This window comes from Protopterus annectens, chromosome 4.part0 (assembly GCF_019279795.1).
Source record: "Protopterus annectens isolate FY-2018-M chromosome 4.part0, PAN1.0, whole genome shotgun sequence".
NCBI lineage: Eukaryota > Metazoa > Chordata > Ceratodontiformes > Protopteridae > Protopterus > Protopterus annectens.
In genome coordinates this window covers 385,950,385-385,978,335 of record NC_056733.1, presented here as the reverse complement: position 1 = coordinate 385,978,335, position 27,951 = coordinate 385,950,385, and the positions used below count along the sequence as shown (strand labels likewise).

General features: G+C 36.7%; 1 protein-coding gene across 1 annotated transcript in view; it reads right to left on the bottom strand.

The window, feature by feature from the left end:
- LOC122799348 (transmembrane protein 132D-like) overlaps positions 1 to 27,951 on the bottom strand; it is a 2,658,181-nt gene that overhangs the window by 562,349 nt on the left and 2,067,881 nt on the right. Inside the window, exon 4 of the mRNA XM_044068340.1 lies at positions 1,943 to 2,086. Within this exon, the coding sequence (XP_043924275.1) occupies positions 1,943 to 2,086 (144 nt within the window). The remainder of the gene's footprint in view (positions 1 to 1,942; positions 2,087 to 27,951) is intronic.

Genomic DNA, 27,951 nt, shown 5'->3' with positions numbered 1-27,951 from the left:
CAAGAAAAATCTTGATGATTGGATGGGAAATGGGAAATTCACCCCAGGGATTACTTCTGTGGCTCTGCTCAACAGGGGCACAGGAAAATAATTTTCTTGGGTGGTGAAAGCTAGGGTACATTTTTTGGCTAGGCTTATATAGGCCCTAGGGCCAATAGCTTAGTACCTACCTATGAATAACCTCATGTTGATCAGGATCAAATGCAGGAATGTTTAAGGAAAATTGAATTTAAACCAAAAGACAAAAAGTTAATATTGGCAGCCCGAGATTGTAGACTACGTATACATTGATTTACAAACTCCATTGAATATTTGGGAGGAACAAACAAATGTAGGTTTGGTAAAACAGAATTGGAAACAGTTGCACATTGTGTTGCTGGTTGTGATATACTAATGGCAGACAGACTGCATACTGAAAGTCATAATAATGTGGCAAGACTTTTGCATTTGGGATTGTGCGAACAGTGTAATATTGATGTAGCTGAAAAACACTGGAAACATAAGCCACAAAGCAACAGAGAAAACATTGAAGTTTATATCAGATAGGATCATCCATTATCAGCAGTTCAAAAAATAAATGTAGAAAATCCAGATATAGTAGTCCATGAAAAAAAGACAAACACAACATTGATCATTGAAATTGCTACACCTAGTGATTACAGTGTCTTATGTACAGACAGACACAAAATCATAAAATACCAAGGTTTGCAGCTAGAAATGAGGGCAATGTGGAAGAAAGATACCCAGACAGTTCCAGTAGTAGCAGGAGTAATGGGTCTTATAAAAAAGAATTTACAATCATACTTAGATATGTTACCGAAACATGTAACTCCGTATAAATTGCAGAAGGACTCATTACTGGGCACATTGCAGGTGTTACAAAGAGCACTTCTGGCTAACATGAAAGATGTAAAGATATAAATGCCCTATTTAAACATTCTAACCATTTTAAAGACAATTTCTTTCCCTTTGTTGTATTGGAACAGGTTAAGACGAACTCTAGAGGGGCCCATGGAATATTGTATTGGAACATAGGGAATATTGGTGGCATATTTATTTAAATGCTGCAGCACCCCTGGGATTGAATGAATATGTGCCCATTTCTAGTATTTTAAAAATGAATGTATTTAATAGATGAGAAGTGTGGTTTATTATTATTTTGATATTATCGTAGTATAATCTTACTTTATTATTATTTTAACACTGGAGGAAGGTTAATTAGGAAGTTGCTGGGCAAATTATGTTTTTGGGATGGGGTTATAACTTTAAATTGTTGATTGTTGTATATTGGTTTTAATTTAAAAGGATCATATGATGGTGGTAATTTTGTCTGATGAAGGCCGGATTTTCCGGATGAAAGCACTTACCTTTACTATTGGAATAAAGGCTTGTTCTGTTCCTTGACCTGCTCAGTTATCTGTTTTTAACATGAAAGATTGAAACAATACTAATTTCATGAAATTTAATTATACTTTGACTTAGGAATGGGGTCCATTTTTGTCATGGTATTAGAAACCCAAAAGACATGGAAAATTTAAAAAGGAACCCTACACAGTGGTTTACAACAGTGCATAGAACCTGCTTGACTAATTGCATTTGTTATGAGTCATGCTGTAAGCATATTGTATGGTGCTACACAAACTGTATGCTAATGAAGGCCTTAGTTTACAACTCACTCACAGTCATGTTAGCAAGCCATGAGCAGATCGCACACTCATTAGTCCATGGTTGCTGTGATAGTACCACTTAAAGTGGTGAAACTGAAAAAATGGAGTTTTCAACTTTGTTTTTAGTGTTCACAATGAAACAGCATTCAAAAAGACAATTTTCTCCAGGAGTGTTAGTTTATAATCATGCACTAAAGGTACTATCATTCAGAATGATGATTATAAAACTATTAATTCAACAGCTGTGTTTTAGCATAACTTGTAACTGAACCTACCTTAATGACATTTTCATCAGTTGATGTACACACCACTGATTCAGAGACATCTCTCACTGTGCTGCCCTCTGTTATGGCGACAACTTTCACTGGAACTGCCACAGTTCTCCCATTTAGGATTGCAGTGTTCAGAATTTCAGTCTCCTAGAGTAATCAAACATATGACATTTAATAACTTAACTCCTGAGGCGTATCTGACTGTTATTGTACTGAAACTAGCAATCTTCTCTTCTACTTCTCAGTCTAGGACTGCTTAAAACAAAACTGCATGTCACTTTTTATTATGGTGTATCCAAATTGAAAGTACAGAAATAGGCCAAATCAAGAATCAGGCTGCCCTTCAGGGACCACAGCTACTTGGTGTTAACTCCCTTAATACTGGTGAGCACTTCCAACAGAACTAAAGCATATATGTCCATTCACTAAATTCAGAGCCCGTCTCAAAACTTATGTATACCAGAAAGCCTCCTGCAAATCTTAAAACAAAATCAGTATGGTAGCCGTTTGAAATGTAAATATGGAGACAGAATGGCTCGAAGAATGGCTTACATATACAAAGTCTGAGATTCCACTTTGAAGAATATTCCCTTTTCTCCAATGTATCACAGTCTCACAGTTGGTACATATATATATATGTTCAGGGGTGGGGGTGCAGGCACCTTGTCCCCCCCTGTAAAAGGAATTTTAAAGGTGATTTTCAAACTCTTTTTTTTTCCTCAACTTGTCAGTGCTTGACATTTCAAGTGCCGACATTTAAATAAGGAAGACCCGAAACAGACCATAATTACTCCACTCACAACTCTACCAAGCTCTGTAATTCCCATCAGACTAATTTCTCAGTAAAAGGAAAAACAGATATTCTACTTTTTTTTGTCTTCTCTCACTGCTTTTTTTTTCTATTTCAGCAACTGTATTGTAATCGATTTCAACATTTACATCTTACTCCAACTTCATGTATTGTATGCATTTGCACTGCATCTTGAATAAGTTTATACTCAACATCACCTGAAAGTATGTAGTTATTAGATTGTAATTATGTATCTCTTATTTTGTGTCTTATCCCAGACTGCGTACATGGTCCATACAGATTAACACTACCTCAGTGAACAAATATTACATAAAAGTAAAATACAGAGATGGACATAGATATTTCATGATTACAAAATAAATAATTGACTGCATTTTAATAGTCCTGCAGCTGTTTAAACATGTTGGTGCATGACAAAGAATCCCTGTTTGAGTGAAAAAGAGGGCTGTGGTTTCCCTTCTGTTCTGATTGATTTTCCTGCAGCTACTTTGAGAAACACATTTGATGCTAGTAAAGAGATCTGAAGTTTTAATAGATTTTTTCTTGTATCACTGTTAGAAGACTTATCCTAAATAGATCTTAAAAAATGTGTTATTAATTTTTAGAACTGACATTAACTCAGTATTCCAGGCTGTAGCCAGAAATAGTTTTCTGCAATTTTACACTTATTTTATTTATTTATGTGTTTACCAGGAAAGTCCATTGGGCCAACAGTATCCATTTTCAGTGGAGGCCCAGGGAGGAAAGTTCCACGGTACAAAAAAATAAAGTAAAATTATACAGTTGAAATTACAAAGAAATTACATATCAATTATACAGCAATTACATGGAATAAGTATATATACTAGTTAAGACAAACCTGAACAGAAGTATATTTTTCAGCAATAGTAGACTCTTAAACAATCAGCCTAAAGTAAGTATCCAAATACCTTATTGTGTTTATAAACTATGTACAGTAGTACTGTCTTACACAAAAACAGTGATGACAAGAAACAGGGAGTCATACGTATTCTAGGGGGGCTTGATGTAAGTATACTTCCGGCATGAGGTAAGGTGATTATATAGGGAAGTTTTGAAATGGGAGGGATTTTGAGTTGTTCTAACGACTAGAGGTAACACATTCCAGTTCTTGGCAGTTGAGAATGAGTAAAGAAGATGTCCGCGTGGGAGGTTAGGTTTGTGAACCTGTAAGATCTTCTGATCCCCTGATGTAAGGGGCCTGTTTGGGAGGTAGTATTTGAATGTTGAGCTCAGGGCAGGACAGGCTTGGGGTTTGAGGAATATTTTGTAGGATGTGGTTAGTTGTAAGTAGGAGAGGTAGCTTGGTAGTTCAAGCCATTTCAGTGATTTGACAGCAGTGCAGTATTAGTTGGAGTATTTGGAGCTGGTTGCAAATTTAGTGATTTTATTGCAGCATGTCTGTAGTTTGAATTTAGAGGAGCTTTGGATATTAGTAATTAGAGGGAAACTGTAGAAGAGAGAGGGAAGTAGGTATGTTGTAGCTAGTGTTATTCTTGTGGATGGGGCTTAGGAAGTGATTAAATCTGTAAAGGGTTCAAAGTATAAAATGTGTTTTGCGGATATTGTGTTGTACATGAATGTCGAATTTCATGTGTTCTTCAATAGTGACTCCAAGGAGCTTTGTGTGCCAAACGACTTTAATTAATGATTTCTTAAGAGAAAAGATGGTGACCTCAGTCTTATTTATAGGGGGTTGTATTTTTAGGTAGAAAAGTATGATTTTCGATTTTTTTTGGGTTCAGGGTGAGTTGGTTGCTGTGCATGCAAGATTCAGTGGTGGAGAAAGCCTTTTGAGTTAGTATGTGATAAGCAGAGGGTGAGAAACAGTAGGTCAAGGAAGGGGGCAGATACAATTTTGCCAGCATTGCAGGGTCTGTTCACAGTATCCATAAAGGAAAGGAGGGCAGTTATAGTGCTATGGCCAGGCCTGAAACCATGTTGTGAGGGTGAGAGTATCTGGTTGTCTAGAAGGTAGTAGAGAAGTTGAGTTTGATGCATTTTTCTAAGATTTTGGAGACTGGAGAAAAATTTGCAATGGGTCGGAAGCTGGCGATGACAGTTTTATTGTCACCTTTATGGAGGGGGAGAATGAAGGCCTTTTTCCAGGCTTTGGGAATGTAGGACTTAAGGATGGAGCTGTTTATAAGTATGCATATGGGGTAAGAGATACTATCAGCAGCAATCTTTAGGTATTTTGAGGGTAGATTATCAGAGGCATTGGAACAGGGTTTAGTTCATCTGTCCAGCAAATGACTTAATACTTACATATAACCAATAAGTGCATATAGCCACCATAATATACTATAACAAAAAAATAATCAGTAAAAGTAACTCTTCATGGTACCGACAAATGAAGGTACTTTGTCCAAAGAGGTTATAAAAAGAAAGAACAACATCCCATCTGTTTTCAGATCCTAAAACAACAGACAAAACTGAATGAATTTCACTGATAAGGAATTATATAACAAAGTCAAACCTATAATTAATTACACTTTTCTACAGTGCCAGTCACAATGGATCATAATGCAGACACAGAAACAGATAATTTCTGAAGTAATATTCATTTCATATCTATGTTTGTGCTGAATAATGAATATCTATCCAACACACATTTTCAGTAGGCACACAGATGGCCGATGTAGTCCCCAAGGAGAATCTGATATGGCTATACTTAAACATCTAGGTTAATAATAACATATGTTCAGGGAATTTGCAGTGTTAAAGGATTGCAAAATATTTTATGAAAATCTGAAAAGAAGTGATTATTTATGAATCTGGTAACCATGTAATACATTCATCAAATTCTGGTGTCAATTAATTGGAACTCAGGCTAATATCGACAGTAAATGATGATACGAAACCCTTACAGTCTTTCTAAGTTGAGGCAAATCATTGTTTTACACGCCAGATGTCTGCTCCTTGAAGGGAAAACTGTAATACTTCATGGAGTATGGAAGTAAATACAGGCATGACTAGCACAGAATATGTCAGCATAAGAGTGTGTTATGACTGCTGTGATTCAAGTTGTATAACCTGATATGAAGTGCGAGTCAGGCCTCGCAATGGTCTAATATTCATATTACAGACCAGCTGATATTGCAGTTTTGTATAAAGCAGCAAAACAAAACCAAGAACAGATTAATACAGGGCTAAAAGCACAATAAAGATAGCTGTACAATAGTTTAATAGGACATATACTAGTGGCATAGTACAGATGAATGATGAAGCTATCAATGTTTCTAATATGGCCAGAGAGAGATGGTTCAGCAGCACACAGTGCTGTCTGCAGAAGAAATCAGGAAGAAGCTGGGCTTTGAGGGAATGAAGCATCAAGACAATGAGGAACTGAATAATCTGAAGATGAAATGCCAGATACCAGTTAGATTGGTAGCAGTAGTAACTGTGATGCAAGATGTGAGTGTTACCTCTTTCATCTTGTGTTCCTTTCTCGTGCTTATTCAGGGCCAAGAAATACATCTGTTAATAACCCATATAAGCTTATTAGAAAATACACATAAAACTAAACAAAATCTGAGTTGTAGACCTGGGCAAAGAAAGTATTGCAGCAACATGTGGATCACATTTTGGAAAGAAGCAGGGATTGGTAGTTACTTCTCCTGAATACTGCTGTGATGAGTACAAGACAGAATGTTGATGCACTTTTGTCTGACACATCTGAAGTGTGAGTTTGTTATACATTAATTCTAAAATTACAATATTTTGGAAGATTCCTTACCCCAAGTTAGACTATATAGCTAGCCAGAGTGTACACTGTCCCAATGTCAGGGGTTGCAAGACATACTTTAGTAAAATGGTAGTGATTCTGATTTTTGCTTAAAAATACATATACATGCTTACAGTTTTGATTGCTGAACATGCACAGCATTGAGATTTAGTTATATGTCATGTTATGGCGCCATGGTACTCATATAAATAAGTTATACAGCAAGGAACTAATTAATGCTTATAGGACATATCATTCTACCCACAGTAAGATCACGATGAATCAAACAAAGAAAAGAGCTTAAGAGAATAATCAGGAAGCTCAAAGCTGAGTATGAATTTAAAATAGCTATTAAAACAAAAGAAAAACTGCAAATGTTTCTTTAGCTATGTCAGAAGGTTATGAATTATCAACCAACAATGTTTGGAGTTAGCCAGCATAAAACTACAGTCTCAGACCCAAAGGAAATAGCTAATATCCTAGCTAACAAATTTAGTGTGAATTTTACTCCATCCAGTTATAGCTGTTCTACAGGTTTCAAAATACTAGCCACCCCCTTTAATTACTATGGAACAAATTCTCACAGCCCCCCTCAAAAACTTAGAATACATCATCTATGGGCCATAATAACATACCACGTTGCTTGATTATCAGAGTTAAATCTGGCCTGTATAAACCCTATTTAACCTATTTAATATAAGTTGCATTTCTAAAACATGGAAAACAGGCATTGTGATGCCATTGCATAAGGGAGACCCAGTCATGGACCCGGGGAACTATAGACTCATTATTCTCTCTAGCCTCATATGTAAAGCTATGGAGTACATTATTTCAGACTTCATTAATCTGAACGTTAACACTCTCTGGACCCTCATCAATTTGGCTTTGTTAAAGGAAGGTGCTACCTCATTATCTTCATTAATTTCTTTGAAAAACTAACTGGGGCAGAGGATAGTGGTTTTGTAGTGCATACGACATATCTAGACCTCTCAAAGGCCTTATAAACTTTCCCTATGTAGGCATTATTGACAGAATTATAAATCTGAAAATAAATATTTATATTGTGTAGTGGATAGCTAACTGGTTGACAGAACAGACAGGTTATTAAAGTCACAGGTGCCACTTCTGAAAACAAAAACGTTACCAGTGGTGTACCACAGGGGTCAGTTTTGGGCTCTCTCCCATTTGACATATATTTCTCAGACCATCAGGCCAACACTCCTGGTCAATGGTTAAGTAAGTTTTCAGAACAATATATATTGGGTGCTGTTGTTTAGTCTTCAACTGACTCACAATTGCTCTTACATGTGTTACACCATGTTAAGAATAGGTGGAAGGATAATGGTCTCAAATTAAATTTAAAAATGTGTAGAATAGGTTCATAGATTAGTACTAGGCTAACTGCCTTTGTGGACCATTTTAAGCCTAGCCAATTACCACATGTAAGAATCAAACCCTGCACCTTTGGTTTATAAGGCAAATGCCTGTAACCATTATGTCAACCTCCCACTCCTTGTTTGGTAAACAAAACAGTTTCACTTAATGTAATGGAGAGGCACCTCTCCAGTCAGACACTGTTGTAGTGCACCTATGCACTCTTGTTGATAATTCCTTATCATTTGACCATCATGTTGCCACAGTAGTTTGGAAAGCCTTTTATCTGGCGCATCTAATTTCCAAAGACATCTCCATTAGATCCAGAGAAGTCTGAATTCTTCTTTACTTGCATCCTACCAGACCCATTATTGAATATAATGTACCTTTTGGCATGCATTTCTCTAAACATATAAAACAACTTGAGAGACCTCAGAGATTCATTATGAAAAAGCCCAGTGGCCTCACAAATCTAAGTTATCAGGACACAACGTCAACCCTTCCTCTGTACTCACTGTCTTACAGCCTCCACTGTGGAGATTTCTCTCTAGCCTTTCAAGCCATGAAAGATTGAACACTATTTGACTAAGTAATTCCTTTGCAGAAGTTGTGGTACCTCAGATACTCAGTTAAAGAAAGTAAACCTTCATCTGCAGATAAAAACAACAGGATGACATGATAGATTCATATCCTAAAATATCTCTCATCTCTGCAAGGTAAATTCTCCTTGGTCTATCTTGCCTTTCCCTGGTGTTTTCTTAAATGTTTTTATTACAGATTTTAAGATTAAAACAGTAACATATATCACTAGAAACATAACAAGAAAACAACTATATAAAGAACAACAAAATCATCTATTTACAAGGGTGTCTATTTATACAACAAAATTCTAAAAAAAAAAAATTTAAGTTACTGTAACCATTTAATTATTAAAACTTGTTTTTCCAGCAGTTCTTTAAATTTCAACCAGACATCACATGAAGCGGTAACTCTGGAAGTTCTTGTCTTGATCATAATCAATTTAAGTTGACAAACATGGATGGGGTACACTCATTTTTCCAATTCTTGGTACTAACCTCCCTTGCTAATGCTAGAATGTTCCATAAAAGAGAGTATTTTGTTCTCTTGACGCATGTAGGAATTGGAGCACTTAATAAAATTAAAGATTTAGTTAGCATAAATTTATCATTGAAAACAGCCAATAATAAAAGAATTTATGGTGTCCTCAAAACATATGTTGCCAGCCAGCTTTAATATTCATTTTACATCTCCAACAACATATATCTTTTTATACATTAATTCAGTTTTGTGTGGCGTAATGAAAGTTCTGTATATGAACTTCCAAGACAATATCCTCCATTTTAGTGAGGAAGTAGTTTGTTTTGATGATGAAGTATTACATTTTTGTCATCTTCACTTGGGAAATGAGTCTAAAGTAATCCCAATAATTCTCTCTATAGTATTTTGTTGAATTGTCTTTCCCTCCTTGAGGCTAGATGGAACCTTTGAATAGGGTTATTTTTGTTTCGGCTTGAGTGGTTTCTGAATTTTCCAGCAAATGGCACACAAACAAAACTGTAACAGATGAAGGTCAAACCAAAGGTACCAGGACTTACTTCTTGCTCTGATATGGAATGTTTACTGTTTTTTTTTATCAAGATATGGGTATGCTAAATAAATAATATTGTTCAAGAGGGAATGCAGAAATGTGCAATGCAAGATTAGAATCTGCCCATTTTCTCCTGTTCTCTTCCAAGTTAAGTTTCTGTTAAGACCCACTATTCACTGGTTACAGAAATATCTCTTGCAAGATGGTAGTAGCTGATTTAATTCTAGAGTGAAGGTGAATTCTGTTTCCTACTTGTGGATATAATATGCGATCTTTGCTTTTAGTTAACTTATGCCTCTCCATCCTCTAGGACTTATTTAAGATGGTGATCTCACAATGGCTGCCTAAAAGAAGACGAGCAGAGCTGTGTACAAATCTAGTTAATGCAGTGAGTTAAAAGTATGTGATAAGGATAATATTCATAATTCTGGCTGAATACTATTAAATGGTAATATGGAATATATAGCAAGCTATATTTATGTATACAATATGGCACAAGGGGGTGTGCATGGCATATAAATGACTGTATGGCCAAAGGTGTTGTAAGGTACACACCTGAAGGGATGAGGAACTGGGTGGAGGAAGGAAAACAAAAAAGGATGAAAAGTATAACACACTGACAAAAACAATAGTTCATGTTTTTTGAGGTAAGACTTCTTTGTCCTTTGTTCTTTGTGGGGTAAAAAAGAACTTGTAGAGAAGGAAGAAAAAGTAGAAGCAAAAACAATTCTGATGAAGTGTTGGCGTTTAAAAGTCATTATATTAAGTAACAGAAAAAAAGTACAGCTTTGTTTTATAATTTGGCAGAGTAGGAGACAAATATTAACTGTGGCAGTGACTAATAGGTTAAGGAAAATTAGCAATGATTGGATTATGTGTGGAAAACATGATATGATAGTTGAAGGTTATGGATATGTGTGATGACTTGTTTGTTCTTCTTTGTTCTAGGCATGAATAAAGAGATGCAGGTAGAAAAACTAATGCATCACACGATAATATATTTGTTTAAATATCACAAATAAAGTGATGCTTGTAGAACAATATGCATTGGGTTGAAGGGAGAGGTGTTCACTAACACTACTGCTGTTAAAAGCACTGCCAAGTTTCTGAGTCTGTTTTTGAAAATAGAGAACACTTGAATGTTCCCATTTTAGACCACAGAACAACTCTCCTTTGGGATGTTATGAGGCAGGTCAATACAATGTGGGAAATAGCTTCAAAAATGTAGCAGTGACTTTACTGTTAATGATAAAATATCAAAGGCTGCAGAGGGTATGGCTATTTCATGGGAATTATGTGATACTGAAGCACCATACACCAAAGGTCAAATGGAAAGTAATTGTACTGCATTTAGGATATATGAACTGGGATTTCTGACTGGTACATTTATACGCACCAAAGGGGAGGACAGACAGCACTCTGGTGTTTGTGGAGATATAAGAATGCTGTACATGTGTGTGTCTCTGTCTGTGTATGTCAGATAAATAAGTCATGCATGGGAGACTTTAATGCAGAGTTAGATAAGGGGGTGGTGAAGGACAAAGAAAGCTACATCATGTTGAGGAGATTACTCAAAATAGCCAGCTTGAACGACGGGGGGGACAGGGAGGACAAAGAATGTGTCAGCTTTAAAAAATATATAAAATCCAACTTGCTTGAAGTATTTGGTGAATTAGGTGAAATGTCTGGATCTCTTTAGGGGAGGCTATAATCAAGGTCTGATTATATACTAATAATAATGCTAAGCTAGGTAGGTTATTGGGTGTAAATGAATGAATATTCAGATGATCAAATGATGTTAGTGGAATCCAGATACAAATGAATAGCAGTTTGTACAAATGAAAAAAAAAAACAGAACTGGATAAACAAATACCCAATAAACTAAACACATTAAATAAATAAACTGAAGAAAATCATTGCTAAAGTAATATTATTGTTTACATATACATCATCCACGATGGATGCTTATCATCCGTGGTGGTGCAGCGGTAGCATTGTTGCCTCACAGCAAGAGGTTCTCCCATTCGATTCTCGGCTGGAGTGCATGGAGTACCTTTTGTGTGGAGTCTGCATGTCCTCCCCATGGTTGGGTGGGCCTTCAAAAGACATGCATAAATGGGCGTGCCTTTGTTGAAGGTTGAATGTTGAGCTGGCACCTCAGCATTCGTGAAAATCTATTGCCAATCATTAGCGGACCGGAGTTTCGCTGTGGCAACCCCTAACTGGGAAAAGCCGAAAGACAAACAACAACAACAACATATTAAGTCCAAGTACTCATGAAAGCTTTAAATCCCACCTTCATTATAGCACACCATCTTGACTGAAATTAGTGACTATAATGAAACCTGAATGACAGGGCGGCCACGGTGGTGCAGTGGTTAGCATTGCTGCCTCACAGCAAGAGGTTCTCCGGTTCGATCCTCGGCTGGGGTGCCTTCTGTGCGGAGTCTGCATGTCCTCCCTGTGGTCGCGTGGGTTTCCTCCGGGTGCTCCGGTTTCCTCCCACATCCCAAAGACATGCTGCAGGTGGATTGGACACTCTAAATTGGCACTAGGTGTGCATGTGAGTATGCCTTCTGTGGAAGGTTGGGCGCCGGGCTGGCAACTCGACACCGTAAAACTCCACTGCCATTCAATGTGCGGACAAGGTGATTCGCTGTGGCGACCCCTAACCGGGAAAAAGCAGAAAGAAGAAGAAGAAGAAGAAGAATGAAACCTGAATGACATCATGATGGTAGTAGAAGGCTCTAGAGAATGCATTGTGGGAGGGGGTAGTTGTAATGAAATGGATCATTATCAGAGGATGCCAACTTTGCATAAGAGTGGTGAGGTGCCTGAAGTTATCTTTGATGATAATCTATGGTGGCTGGCAGAAATGGTGTGAGGTAACAAATACTGAAATAAACTTTTGGTAAAAGTGTGCAACAGGAGAAAAAACAATGAGATAGAGATTCAGGGTATGGAAGAGCAACCTTTGATATGTAAATATGGGAGAAAGACATATTGAATGAGATACTATGGGCACTTCTGTGTCTGGTGGTTGTGGAAAATAAGACAGACTTGAAATACAGCATAAGGCATCCACTTTGTTTGTTGCCAGGAATTCATAAGTGAATGGATGTAAGTCACTGCATCACCAACACATAATTTTACTAAATACTTTTACTACACTTTTTTTTTACCACACTGCACTTTTGTGTCACATTGTTTATATAATATAATAGTAATAGTTATATTATAAAGGGAATGTTAGGAAAATGCAAAAAGAGTGTACCAAGTTAAAACAAAATGCAAATATTTAAAAGATAAAAAATAATGCTGCACTCTGCTTATCACTTAATAAATTGAAACATGTATCATACACTACATAAAAGGATATATAACTGCATTTTAATGATATTATAGCTTATAAGTAAAACTAAACTTTGTTCACAAATGTGCAGTTGTTGCAAAATCTATTGTGTTGCTTGGAGATGCTGAGGTACAACAAAGATTATTCCTTCATTTGAACCCTGGTTGTACTTCCTACCCTTTCTTCTTGGGCAAATAACTCTGGAAACAAGAAAGCATCTTCCAAAATTCAAATCAAAGCAAAACCTAAAGGGAATTCTGTCTGGGATTTATATAATCATGTGCTGATTGTAAAATGTTATTAGTCAATCTGTTAAGGGAGTTACTACAATCTACCTGTCTAGGTACAACCTTCGGTCAGTGCCCAGATTTTGATCTCCTGCCAGTAAGAACTCTTAAGATTTAATTCTGATTTTAAAAGCTAGAAAATAAAGGCTCATTTCATTTCTTTAGTTAAAGCAGTTGTAGACCGATTAACTAATAGCAAATATTTTCTAAACATTATCTATAAATGCAAATATGTATTTCCAGTTCCTTGTGCAAAATCTGTGCTGTTTGCACATTTATCTGAAAACTAAACTGTTTTATTAAATGCATGTGGCTAATGGTTTATTTATTAACTTCAGGATTTTTGCATTTTTCCTGGGGTTCCTTCAAGTATGTGGTGCCCTCCCTTTGAAGAGTTCCCACTCGGAAATAACTATTACTATTTAAATCCTTAATGGTTGGCTTATTTTAAGCTTACATGGTGAGGTGTGTTCTAGTTTTACAGTATTGGCTAATTGGTGACAGCTAAATTCTAAGAACATATTTTACTTTATTTTAATATGCTTTTGATGATATTAGGAGAAAATTTATAAGTTATATTATTGGTGTAGTCTGTATAAATGAAACAATTATCTCACTTGGTGTGATCTTCTGCCTCTGCATAAAACTAGTTCTTTTCCTTTGACAGAATTCATGTAAGCACTAAAGAATGACACTTTATGTATTTTGTATGGCTGTTACACTATATGTTTATTTTTTTTTTATGATTAAAAATATAAAACAGGGGAAGATGTATTCCTGTGTAAAACAGGAAAAGTTGTATTACTGATGCTGGGAAGCTATCACTGACCACTATTCTGGAAAATATTGCATAGAAGGCACTGGACTGCATCTGTGGTGGGAGAAAATCTGGGTATGCAATGATTATAGCTCAGATACGTAGCTGCAGACTGTATATTACCCAAGGTAGTGATGCACATGTATAATGCACATTCACTGCATACCTTTAAGGCTTTTTATCCTTTGTATATCAATTGATAACAGTGGTGGGATACAGACCACATACCACTGGTTCTATTGCACATTAAGTATTGATGGCAAGACCTCCTGACTTTCATATAGTAACTGGAAGAGAATTGCTGGATCTTGTATATTGGCCTTGTATGGTCTGTAAAATAGGTTTTGTCACCAAAAACTGTGTATATATTTGCAGCCAAAATGTGAATAGACAGCATTATATCTTGGACAGGAGTTATTCTATTTCTTAGTCAAAACAGTTATAAAACAGGAAACTGAGAACTGTGAAGTATCAAACATGCCAGTGTCACAGCTGATAGAGGCTTACCGTGCTAAAGTAATTTCATATGCCAGCATGTCCAAGAAGGCTATGATTTCAGTCTTATATAGACACAGCTTCTTAGTGGCTGTAAGTACATGGCATACAGAAAACCAACCTGATTCAACCCCAAATGATCTCAGAACTCAGATGGCATTAAACATACTAGAGTTAGAAATGAAATGCCTGGTATTGTTGCAGCTGAGATAATGAAGGAGCCTGAAGTGTAGCATGAGCAATAGCAGAAAAAAGGAGAGAAAGACAGTGAAAACAGAGAGACGTTGGAGTTGTAGAGGAGGAATAGGAGGGAGAAAAAGAAGCAACACCAGCACAAGAAGGAAATGCTGGCCTTTAATTAAAAGTATGCAAATAATGTTGGTGAAAACTAAGCCCTTAATATCAAGTTCATTATTAAACTGTTTCATCAGATTAAGGAGGGATATAACTTTGATACTTTTGTTTGGACCATTGAAGGGGTACCTAATCAACAGTAAATTGATCAGGAACAATAGGTGAGGCTATTAGCTGCTTTGCCTGTGGTAACTGAAGCTAAAATGTTAAATATATTTCTGATGTTTTGATAACCAAGAATGTCTGACAGTACAGTGCTCATATTCAGTGGAGGCCTGAGGTGAAAATCTCCATTAAATTAGATTAGTGCATGATAAATTGTTGCAGTAGAGTTTTAAAATGTGTTCACGAACAACACTTTACATAAGTATATTTAGTGACATTTACACAATTCTCCATCATGTAGTAATAATATATTTAAAAGTTTGAAGTTGAGAAATTATAGAAGTTATAGTTGATGATAAGGATGTGAGTTAAATGAGATAGGGAGAGAAAGACAGAGGATGAACAGACAAAGCAGAAAAGAGGTGTGGTGAAGGGACAAATGGCAAGAGCTGCTAGGATGACCACCTTGGACAAGGATTTTATTGTTGAATGTGAGTTATTGAGAGATATGTTCATCAAGAGAGGTTACTTCACTCCATTGGTGGATGATATCATTGGCTAGGTTATTAACAAAAGGAATAATGGTTGGTTTAAGCCCATTCTTAATAGACCCATAATTTTAGATATAAGTAATGATTGTGAAGGGGTGTTGAATGAACAACAAGTCGATACTATGAACTTATAAATTAACAGCATCGATATTGAACCTTTTCCCCTAAAATTTATTACCACATTTTCTTTGGATTCTTATTATTTGAAAGAGATTATTGAAAAGTTTTGGTTTGTTCTGATGGAGGATCCTTCAATTCGCCTCAAGATACCTGATACGATGGCAATAGGGTTTAAGAGGGGTAGAAACCTTAAGAATATGTTAGATAATAAATTATGGCACCCATCTTTTAATGCAGGTTTGTGGAAATGTGGGAGATGTCATTTCTGTAAGTTCATCACTGTTACCAAGTCATTTTTTCTTAATAACAGTAATTTCAAAATTAAGGAAATGTTTAATTGTGACACTTCTGGGGTGGTTTATGTGCACTTGTAATTTTTGTTTGTCTGAAGAAGTTCACGAATTAGCAGTGTTCAAAAGAGCTTACTTTTATTTGTATAAAGTCTTTTGGAGTATACGTTTGCCTTTGTTGTTGTCTCAGTTTGTCGTGTTTTTGGTTTAGTTGGCTTGGTTTACTGTTTTGATTACTTTGCTGTTGCATGAGATTATAATAAATTGTATGTCTGGTTAAAATATTGTTTTGAGGTGAAGAGTATGTCTGGTTTCATTGGATTTAAGGAGTAACTAAGAGTTGCGTGCCAAAATTCAGTGGCAGTGAAGGAGTCTAGGGTGATCTCCTGAAGTTTAATTAGTGAAGGTGCACAACAGATTATGGTTGAATTATCTGCATATTGCACTCATGTGGTAAGTTTGATGGCAGTGTGAAATTTATTTGTGAAAATGTTGAATAGAAGGTGGCCAAGTATCACAACTTAGTAATGCCAACAGAGACTGCCTGGAATGGGGAAAGACCTTGCTGCCACTCAACTGCCTCTTGGTGATTGGAATGGCGGCTGTGGAACTAGGAAAAAGATGAAAGACTGAGGCCAAGGGAGGCAGATTTAGAGAGGTTTTTTGAGCACTATAAAAAGACTTTGGATTAGTCAAGGAAAAGTGAGGATACTAAGTTGCTTTTATTTCTATTTGAGTTGATAATTTGTTTGTAATTAAGAAGAGGAGTTGTAATACTGTGGTTGGATCTGAAAGCACATTGGGTGTTACAGAGGATTTAGTTAATGATTGGATGAGCTGTGCATTAATGCATTTTTCTAGTATTTTTGAAAGGGGTGATAAGATTGCAATGGGTCCTTAGTTAGTGAACTCAGCTAATGTACCACTTTTGTGAAATGGGATTATGAAAGACTTTTTCCAGATGGAGGGGGCGCAGTTTTCAGTTATTGAATGATTGATCAGAATGGAGATTAGGAAAGCTAATACATCTGCAGTAATTATTATATCATCCGTGGGAGGGGTGTCAGCAGCCAGTGTTGTTGGTTTTACTTTGCTTAGTAACCTTTTTTATTGTAGTAGCAGTAGGAATAGAGTGAAGGAAGGGTAAATGTTTGTAAGTGGTTTTTAAGTATGGGGAAGGGGACTTTGACTGTCTGGATTATTTTAACTGAAAAATCTTTTGCTTGAGTGTTTTAAACTTACTCCTGTAAAAGAGAGAGAGAGAGAGAGAGCACAGAAAAGAGGTAGATAATAGTATAATTGATTATTTTGGAGAAATAAGCACTGACTTTCATAAGTGAGCGGACATCACTTCACTGCTTTTAAAATCTCAAGAGAACTTATCATAAGTAAGCAAGTAGCACTTTGCCTGAGAACGAGAATCTGATTAGCAGATCAGGATAGAAATGAGGGAAATGATGATCTCTGTTTAAACAACAGGGCACAACCACAATATACTGGTTTGTTTGTTGTTTCAGTTAGCTTGGATGGTGATTAAACCTAAAAGATGTTCACTAATTCATTCCAATACTCCAGTGTTTCAGTGCTCCAATTTCATGTGAAAGTTCTTAGTTTTCATGTTAGATATTATCACTTCTAGTTGTTTGCACTACCTTCTCGCCAAGTCACTGCCCACACAAGTTTTTCTAAGTGTTTGCACTGGTGATAGCAGCTTCCTGGCTGAAGAACATTCACAATTTCCTTACCTGGATGAATGCCACTATCAGACTCACTTCAGTGACCAGGTGGTATTAAAGCCTATGAGATGCTTCTTACACTCCTGGGATTCATAATCAGTGAGAAAGTCAGATCTTTTCTAATTTCAGCAGAACAAGTTCCCCCTTGTCACACCTTACTAATGCATGCATTAGTGCCATAAGATGCCATTGCCCCCTACCCCAGCCTTACATCATACCTTAGAAGACCCATTCTATAATAGTACCATTTCACAAAGCACTCAGCTACACCTCAAATACAGCAGCACATACGTACAACACTATGTCTATTCCCTGTTCCTGCCCCTTACTCTAATCCTAAGTCACAAAGAGGCAGACACACATTCCCACCCCTAATTTCAAAACTTTCAGTATTTTTGAAAATTTCAGCATAAAACCCCCCAAACCCACACTTACCTTTCCCCCACTTACCCACTCAATCTTCCTTCTTATGATCTCTCGGGCACTCAACAAATAGTGCTTTCAATGAATTTTCCAAGCAGTTCACTCTGTTGAATTACCAATGATTCAACAGAATGAAATTAATTCATATTGTTTGTCTTAATACTTTGTTGTAAATGAATGGTTGCTTTATGTTTTTATGTATGTACTGAGATGGTTATCCAGCTTAGGCAGGTCCTGTATGTTTGGCATATAGTAGTGAAGTTATACAATAGTACAGCTTGGTAAAGTGAGAAGTGAAATGTATGATATAATACTGAGAAATACATCTGCTTAATTTTCTGTAATTTACTCGGTTGTGACAGAGACTGACCTAAAGTACATGCTATTGATTTTTACCATTGATTTTTTACATGCATGTAACTTAGCATTTTCAGGTTTTGGAGCTGTGGACCACAGAAATCCAGTGTGTGGGTATGGGTTCTCAGCAGGCTGTATGCCTAACTAAGGATTTGCCCTGTGATAGGCATAGAGCAAACTGATAAAGCTTCCTGTGAAGGACTGTATATTTTGTTCAGATAATTCTGAAACCATCTGCATGTAATGAACTCCTTGATACACACAATGACATATGCAAAGAGCTGCTGTCACAGTGAACTTCCCCACAACTGTCCTTTCATCGTCATCAGTAATTGCAGACTGGCCTAGGGTTATTGATACATTTTATAAAACATTTAATGTGGGAATTTTACTTGTGTTTATAGTATGCATAACTGCACTGGTAAATAAAGCATTGGTGCTTCAATAAAAACTATTTTGAAGTTACCATTAATGAAATGGGTAGTCTCATTATATGGATGGCAGTTAGCATGATGAATACTCACATCACACTAGTAAGAATGGTACTGTCTACCAGGCCAAAGGTGACTGGATAACATGTGACTGTAGTTGGACACATGTTTCACAAGGTAAGTGGAGCCATGACAACTTGATTTTGGAGAAAGCAATTTGAAGCAGAAAATAGAAGTATATTTTTTTCTTTCAGAATTTACATCAAAGACCAACATGACAGAGTGAATATTAGCTTAACATTTAACACACTGGTTTAAATGAATGTTTACATTTGTTAATATTTTGGGTGGCACAGCAGGTAGTGTTGTCATCTTACAGCAAGAGGTTCCCTGGTTTGATTCTTGGCTGAGGCACCTTCTGTGCAGAGTCTACATGTCCTCCCTCTGATCATGTGGGATTCCTCTAGGTGCTCTGGTTTCCTCTCACATTCCAAAGACATGCAGTAGGTGGACTGGACACTCTAAATTCACCATAGATGTGAGTGCATTTGTGAGTGTGTGGTGTGAAAGAGCTACCATGGCAGGGTTAGCCACCTGACAGTGTAAAACCTGGCTCTAGATGATTATCACTGTTGAAGTAACACTGATTCCATGAGCAGAAATGGGAAATGGGATTATAGATGGATGGATGGCTGAATACTGAATAAGGTAAAGGTGAGAGGAAAGTGTGTAATATAGCAATAACCCACACCTGGGTGTGGGTAATGCTGGATTTACCCATGGTTGGCGTGGTTTGGTCATGAGGGCAAAGCCCTAGGGACCAAACAAAGCCAACCGTGGGTAAATCCAGCATTACCCACACCCAGAAGTGGGTTATTGCTATTATACAATGACATTATTTAAGAAAAAAAAATAATTTTCTTAAATAATGGCATTTTATAATGCCTCCTTGCTACCCTTTCGCAGCTGTCTGGTATTCTGCGGCAGTTCTGATGTACTGCGCATGCGTATGCCTATGCAGTACATCAGACCTGTGGGCAAAAGCAATGGAGAAAGCAAGATCTCCATTGCTTTTTACTGTTTCGCTATGTTAAATGGGTTTAACATTGCGAGACAGCTTTAAAATAAGCAACGGAGAATCTCCGTTGCTTTTTTTAAACCTGTCTCGCTATGTTAAACTCCTTTAACACAGCGAGACAGTGTTTTAAAAAAGACTAATACTAATGGAAAAAGTCCGGGTGAGCGGACCTTTTTCCATTAGTATAAGTCGATTTACAACGTGCACACTGACCAATCAGCGTGCACGTTTTGGAATATTAATGGGGGGGGTCATGGTATAATGGAACAGATTGTGTGGATTACTTCACATTATCATCACAATTAGGATTTCAGACTTCTCCTGTGTTTAACAACCACAGGTTTACAGCAGAATTAAAATCTGGCTTTGTAGGTAAGTATCTCCACACCCACATCCCATGCAAGAGGCTTTCTTTTTTCTGCCATGTTAATTTATACAGTTTTTGTAAGTTAACTGCACCTTGGTGGAAAAATATTTCCCCTATGCAGACTTCATAATAAAAGAATGCACCTGTGCACTATGTAGTGTCTATAAATTTGATTACCATAACCATACTGTACCACCACAGTAAAATAAAGCAGCAGGCAGGTTCAGCCTTAGCAGTGGGAGTTGAAATTGAGCCATTTTCAGGTCCACCACTTCCTCAAATCTTATTACTGACCTTGTTTATAGCTAAGTATTGGGTTAACTGCCATTACACGGCAAGGTGAAAATCGGGGTCCCTATCAGTTGATCGAGTTTTCAGAAACACAAACTCCATATGGTTGAAACCATATGATCGAGTTATTGAAAACTCTAAGTTTTTGAATGGAGATCGTGGCACAGAGAGGATTGGGAAATTTACCCTTTTTGTCACTGTAATGCGATCTTGGAGTTGGATTGCCTCCCTTTTTTTGATATTACAGTTTTTGGAAACTCGATGTTATGGTCTCTTCGATATTTTTTTCGAGTTTCCAAAATATCAGTCATCTGACATAGACCCGGAAATCATACCATGTACCTTGTATGGGTGAGGTAAACATCTTACCCCTTTTGTCAAATACTATCCTCTGACCTTCCCACTGAATATTATTTCACATTTAGTACTATGACTATATACTAGCACATAGTATTAGTATAAAACAAGATCCATGATTATTAGCTTATATTTTGACATAAAACAAGCTGAAGCAAAACAATACTTATGAGGAATATAGTGACATTGCTAGGAATCAAATAATGGAAATCTATTCAAAATAAGGCTGGACAATCAAAGTGGATAGCAATTAGGCACAGGATATATGTAAATAAAAAGGAACTACTGCCTAATACGATACAAAAATAACTTGTAATGCTAAATTCAAAGTAACTTTTTTCATATTTGAAAAAGTGAAAATTAAAACATGCAAGTGTAATACATTCCTGCTTTATGACTTAAGAATAGATTTATTTTCAGCCAGTGACAATTCCCTGGCATTAAGTAATAAGAAATTATTCTAGCATGAAGGTGACATGGGTTTTTACCCAGACTTAAACTTCTCTTTGGATACATGCCTCTAAAATAATCAGTCACACTGTTATATTTGATATGATAATAATCTTGGCAGGCAAATGCAATGGTTTACACAGGTTAGAATGGCATCCAGATCATAGAAACATGTTAGCCTTACAACTGTGGGACATGAGAAGGACCACAGAAGAAAAGGGATGTCCTCTATCTAGCTTGCCAGAGAGTAATTGCATCATGCTGTATGTTTTCAAATCCTATTTTACTTTAACTTGCCCTCATTTACATGCGTAAAAAGCATCCTTCTTTCCCGGTCTGGAAATATTCTATGTCTTCCAGCATACAGAACCAGTGAGGTAAAAAGAGACAGAAGTGAGACCTCAATGAAAAAATATTATAAAGCATTAAGCAATACTCTCTTTGGAAGCTACTGAGTGGGTGTGGAGGGAACTTCTGTCAAGCAAACTACAACAAGCATTGTCACATATGTACCGATTGTTAAAGGGATTAATATCGGTAGCTAGTCAGATAATGCAAAATGGATAAAATTGGAATATTAAATCTTTAACTGTGGATTCATTGAGAGGAAAATGCAGTTATTTACAAATGTGCACGTAACTAATTTCTGTTTATTTAAGGTTCCCAAATAAAATTTGTCACTATGCTACTATTAGTTACACCATCAGAGCAGAAATGCTCTTTTGGTCTCATCTTGAGGCAGGCATGACTTGAAGAGTGACAATAAGTTCATAGGTTAGTACTAGGCTAACAGCCCTTGTGAGCCATTGTAAGCCTAGCCAATTATTCCTTGTGAGACTCAAACCCTGCACATTGTGTTTGTAAGGCAAATACCTTAACCATTAGGCTACCCTCCCAGATAAATAAACAGTCTTTACAAGTCTCGTACCCAGGACCCTGTACACTATAGTCACATTAGTTAACTAGTAAGCCATCACAGCAATAATGTTCAGATTTTGTCTACCAGGTAATGGCATACAAAGGTATGCCCTTGGATTCTCTAAGATGTTATATAGTCAAAGAATGCCTTAGAACTGAGATGCACCAAATTATTGTCAAGGATATAATATGAATAAGCAAAATGAAAACAAAGGCAATTTATTTAATTAACTGAGTAAATGAGCTGACCCCTCCTGGACAATTTTTAGCCACAACTCAGGGCACAAATTCAGTGAGGTATGTAGATGGTGAAGCATCTACTTATGTAGATGATATGAATTTGTGCACATGTATATGTATTACTAATATTTTGCCATTATGAGGTGAGATCAGAAACCTGGGTAAATAAGAATAGTCTGTAACTTGCCAGTGACACTAAGTAAGGCAGAAATGAAGGTGGTGGAAGGAACTCCTGTGAAGTGTGAAGATTTGTGGCTTATTTGGGAAAAATAATATGTAAATCATCTGCAGCATACAAGCAAATAGATAATGTTTAATTGGGTATGAAAAGGAAAATTCCTGGGTTGGATAATGAAGGCTTTCTTGATCAAGTATGTGTTGTTTTCCATAACAGCATATATGCTCTTTGTATATTTACTAGCTCATTTACAGAAGGCATTAATGATGCATTTATTTATTGTAATCTGGGACAGGTTAAATCCCTTCAAAAAGGGCAGTATACACAGAGAGTTAAGGTAATCCTGTCACTTTTATATAAACCACTTTATTACTGTAGGGAAAACACCAGCTCTTCTCAACTGAGTGATTTCATTCTATTTAACAGAGGACTTCTTCGGAAGTTAAATTAAATAGAACAAAAGTGCTCGAATCAAAGATGCTGGTGCTTTCCCTACAGATTGTTTTAGTGCTTTTGATTGATTGTTTTTCTGTGTGCAACCAGTTTTTGATTTTATAAACCATGCTGCTGTTTGTTGATTAGTTAACAAATTAATGAATTAAATCAGTCAATCATGCACTTACATGTTCATTAATCTATCCATCCATCTATCCAAAAGGGATAATTTGGTTATTTTGAGATGAGGAATTACCATTCCATTGGGAAGTCTTCTAGCTGGTAAAGATATGACAATAGGTAAAAAGGACTGATAGCGAAAGATCTTATTGAGAATATAGAGAAAGCAGAGGTTTTGTAACCAAGATGTACTCAGCAAGGAAAGAATATTCACAGATGCATGATTTATTATTGCAGGTTAAAGAAGTTGCTAAAAAGTATTTTCTTGATAAGTAAGCCATTATTGTTATTATTATTTGTATACTGTTTTTGATCATTAGCAACTGGAATATTTTTATTTTTAAATAATCACCTTAGGTACTTTCAAGAACATGAAGGCTTGTGTCAAGCTGTTTTCTGCTCTCTTACTGGTTCTAATTAGATTTGGTATTTTTATCCCACACTAAGTCCAATCTGTTTCCATGTCTTCTTAGCTGAGCTCTCTGACTCTGATTTTGCTGACTGATATGAAGTTTTAAAATATTCTACTGCAGCATGGCATATAATTTAAGCTACCAAAACCTTTTGTATTACACCTCAACTTTCAGATGCCTTGACAGAGGCTTGCTATACAAGTCATTTTGTTTTCCTGTGCTCCTTTTAATAATGTCTGTCTACTTTCTTCTGGACTAACTGCATGTCTGACCCTCCCATTCTGAACCCTTCTATGATGGTTTGTTTTCTGATTGTATTACAAACTGGAAGTCAAATTCTGTTGGCTAGCTCATAGGTTGTATCTAACTTTTCTTCCTTCTAGTTTAACTCTCATCTTTACTATCTACCATGAAGGAGAATTTACTATAATCTGTGCGCATTGGATGATGAGGATGCTTAAGGGTTTGGGTAAGTCTCTAGGATCAATGCATGTCTGGATGTCATCTGAGGTTTTCTTGTGAGCTGCAACCATAGATGGTACCCATTCAGCAGGCTCTGCCACAGGAGTAAGAACACCCAAATGCACCATTCTGTCTAATTCTGCTTTTTCTTAACTTTACATCATTACCTGGATCTTACCTGCAGGTCTAACAACTGGGTTTATTTTGTGGTTCAGCTTCATGGAATATGTAACCGGAATCTTACCAATTTCATCTTTGAAGATGTTGACATATCCTTTAAAGAGATGTGAAAAGCTGCCATATTCATTTGTATTTAGATGGTGAACTTCTTTACTTAGTGAAATCAGTCCCAGTCTTAGGCTGTCTTCTAGGCCTAGTAATGACTGCACACCTCTTCTAACTATATAGAATTGTAAATCATGGCTGTTACCTGCAGAATGGCAAGAAAGAATTACAGCGCCATCTGTCAGAATTTCTTTGCCACCATAAGCAACTAGTTTTCTGCTTCTTTTTAAGTCGAGGTTCTCTCCAGCTTTTAGTTTTGCATAAGCTTTTGCTGACATGACATTACATTTGGATCCAGTGTCTACTTTAAGCCTTACTGGTTTCCCATTAATTTGTAGAGTGCAAAATATTTCACTCTGCTGACAAGTGGGAATCCACTGTGTCAACGGTTTTGCCAATCACATAAACATTGTCAACATAAAAGGTTTTATCATCGTTGTCAGGGTCTCCTACAGTCTTAATTTGATCCACAGTCTTCTTTGGTTAAAATATATTATGAGTCTGTGTTGATTTGCAGAACATTTTGAACTGGTTACACTTTTTGCATTTGTAACATTGCTGGCCATAGGCTAAGCACTTTTCTCATTTAGGTTTGTGACTGCCTCCACAATTGCGACACTTAACAATGGGAGGTGGTGTGGCATAACTCTTCAGTTCCATTTACACTTATGAAGCTGTGATGTCTTTCTTTTTTGTTGCACACTGTCAACATTTGCAGTAGTAGATGCAGTCAGCATACTAGTATGCTTTTCTGTGATTTCATGTATCTGGCAAATTTCAGCAGCTTTGCTCAATGTTAATTCACTATCACATAGCAGAATTTTCCTCACAGTATCATTATTAATGCCACATACAAGGCAGTCTTTTATTAAACCGTCTTGTAGATCCCCAAATCTACATGTCTTTGCTTTATTTCTTAAGTCAGTAACATATGCTTCAATAGTTTTACCAGGCTTCTGATTTCTTGTATTGAATTTATGTCTCTCCATCGTTATATTTATCTGGGGGTTACACAGTTCTCGGATTTTGGCTTTAAACAGTCTGGATGTTTGTTCATTTCAGCTTGAGCAATGATATGGTGGTTTTCTACTTCTCCTGCATAAGCAGCAGGTGTGAATACAAAAGAATATTCTCAATTGATAAGCTCTGAGCCTGCCAACTTGAGAAGTATAAATGCTTGTGTGCATGCATTTTTGTCTGAATGTGCAGCTGCTATGAAAATATCATATTCTTGGGAAACACTCATCAGTCCTCTGTGATATTGCCAGCAAATACCAGTGGTTTGGGTCTGCGAAATCTGTCTGCCATGCCATCAATGTATATTCATTTACCGTTTGCACTCTAGTTGCTCCCTGCACTTTGAGGATACATAGTTAGTGACAATTTCATTTCTGCCACTATGTTGAATGATAAGTGGACCAGCACTGGACATTAACAGTAGTTTATTGCATACAACATGAGTTCATCTGCAACGTGAATCAGTCTGCATGCATGCACAAGATTTGCTTAACACCTCTCACCACCATGTACTTCTTAAACTATGGTGAATATCAACGTACAAAAGAACACAGTGTAGTCACTGTCCTATACTTTTCTGCAATGCCTGAGCAGGGTATTTTGTCAAAAACTTTGGCCAGGTCTAGGTAGATGATGTGTACTGTCTTTACTTTGTCTATTGCATTGGTGAATCTTTCAAAAAAGTCTACTAGGATAAGTAAACATGGCCTGCCTTTGATGAAACCAAACTGAAATGGGTCTAGTGTTTGGAGGATTCTTATGTCCTTCTTCATTAATTCCATGATAAGTCTTTGCATAGCTTTACATATGAAGCTAGTCAGGCTTATGGATTGGTAGTTACCCAGGTTGGTGGTTGGCTCTACCTTGTGCTGAGGTACAACTGTTGCCATCCTCCATTCCCTTGGTATGAAAAGTGTTGTTAGCGGCATGGATAACTTATTCTTTAGGCTATTCAGGATACATCTAGGGATATTTATTTATTTATTTTTTTACAGTGAGCTAATCAAAGGAAGGACACTCAGCAAACTCGGAGCTATAATATATAACATTAAGTATCCTGTTTTTTGTTTATTTTGTTCTTTATTTCTTTGTTGTTTATAGCACTTTGTGTACTGTGTATTTTTTCTAGCTAGTTTCACTGTGTGTGAGGTATTAACTGGAAATTGTCCACTCTTATTAAGCATCTGTTGGGTTGTTTGTTTATGATAACTTGTTGCAGTTAAACTCTTTTTTCTAGTGGCTCCTTTAGCTGTTTAAAACTTTCATTTAAAGGCTCACTGCTGCTTTTCAGCTGTGAGTAACATTTCTGCAGTTTGTTCTAAGTAGTGGGGATATTTGTAGCATTTCCATATTCAGGCTTGTATTTGGGCCTACTGTTTGTGGAGGCTGTGTGTCTGAGCACATAATTCAGGGACATCTTGTTTTAGCCAAAGCCATCAGGCATTTCAGTGAGAGAGAATTGTTTGAGGTCATTGGCCGACTGAGGTCTCCTGGACTACAGCTTAGACTAAGCACCTAATTGGTTCTTTTGAGATTTCCTTCTTAAAAGCTGTCTCAGGTTTCAACTTTCTGTTACCTAAGAAGCTCAGTTGTGAGTGTTCTGCCATTTTACAGTAAGCTAATCGAAGGAAGGACACTCAGCAAACTCGGAGCTATAATATATAACATTAAGTATCGTGTTTTTTGTTTATTTTGTTCTTTATTTCTTTGTTGTTTATAGCACTTTGTGTACTGTGTATTTTTTCTAGCTAGTTTCACTGTGTGTGAGGTATTAACTGGAAATTGTCCACTCTTATTAAGCATCTGTTGGGTTGTTTGTTTATGATAACTTGTTGCAGTTAAAGTCTATTTTCTAGTGGCTCCTTTAGCTGTTTAAAACTTTAATTTAAAGGCTCACTGCTGCTTTTCAGCTGTGAGTAACATTTCTGCAGTTTGTTTCCTACCCTCCCTCCCTGTTGGTATAGTGTTTTTATAGTTGGTGGCTTTGCAGTTGCCCACCCCTAGTGTAAATTTGATCTGGGACCCTCCTCCCAGTCTAGTGTCATTACCTCATTCTACCCAGTACAGGGAGAGCATTTGAGAAGGCCAATCAGCTTAGTTTCTGCTACTCCTTTCTCTCTTTCCACAAAAAAAAAAAAATATATCTGCTTTTACTGTATTTGTGTTTTTTCCTACTTTATTTTGCTTTTGTGTCATCTTAAAAGTACTCAGTTGTATTTATTACTGCTTGGTGTAACTCATTCTAAGCCTTTTAGTTTAAGCACCTGGGCTTCAGACCAATTTTACATTAAGAAGGTTTGTGGTCTGCACTGTAGTGGCAGAACAGATAGCTTACATCCTTCTAAGTTGGGAACTGCTGATTGAGGGCTCAGTGTCTGTTATTCTAAAAGTGTATTAATTCTGGTTTAAGCACTAGGGCTTGAGGCCAGTTATTTTACATTAAGAGGGTTCGTGTTCTGCACTCTTGTGGGAGGAGAGGCTGGA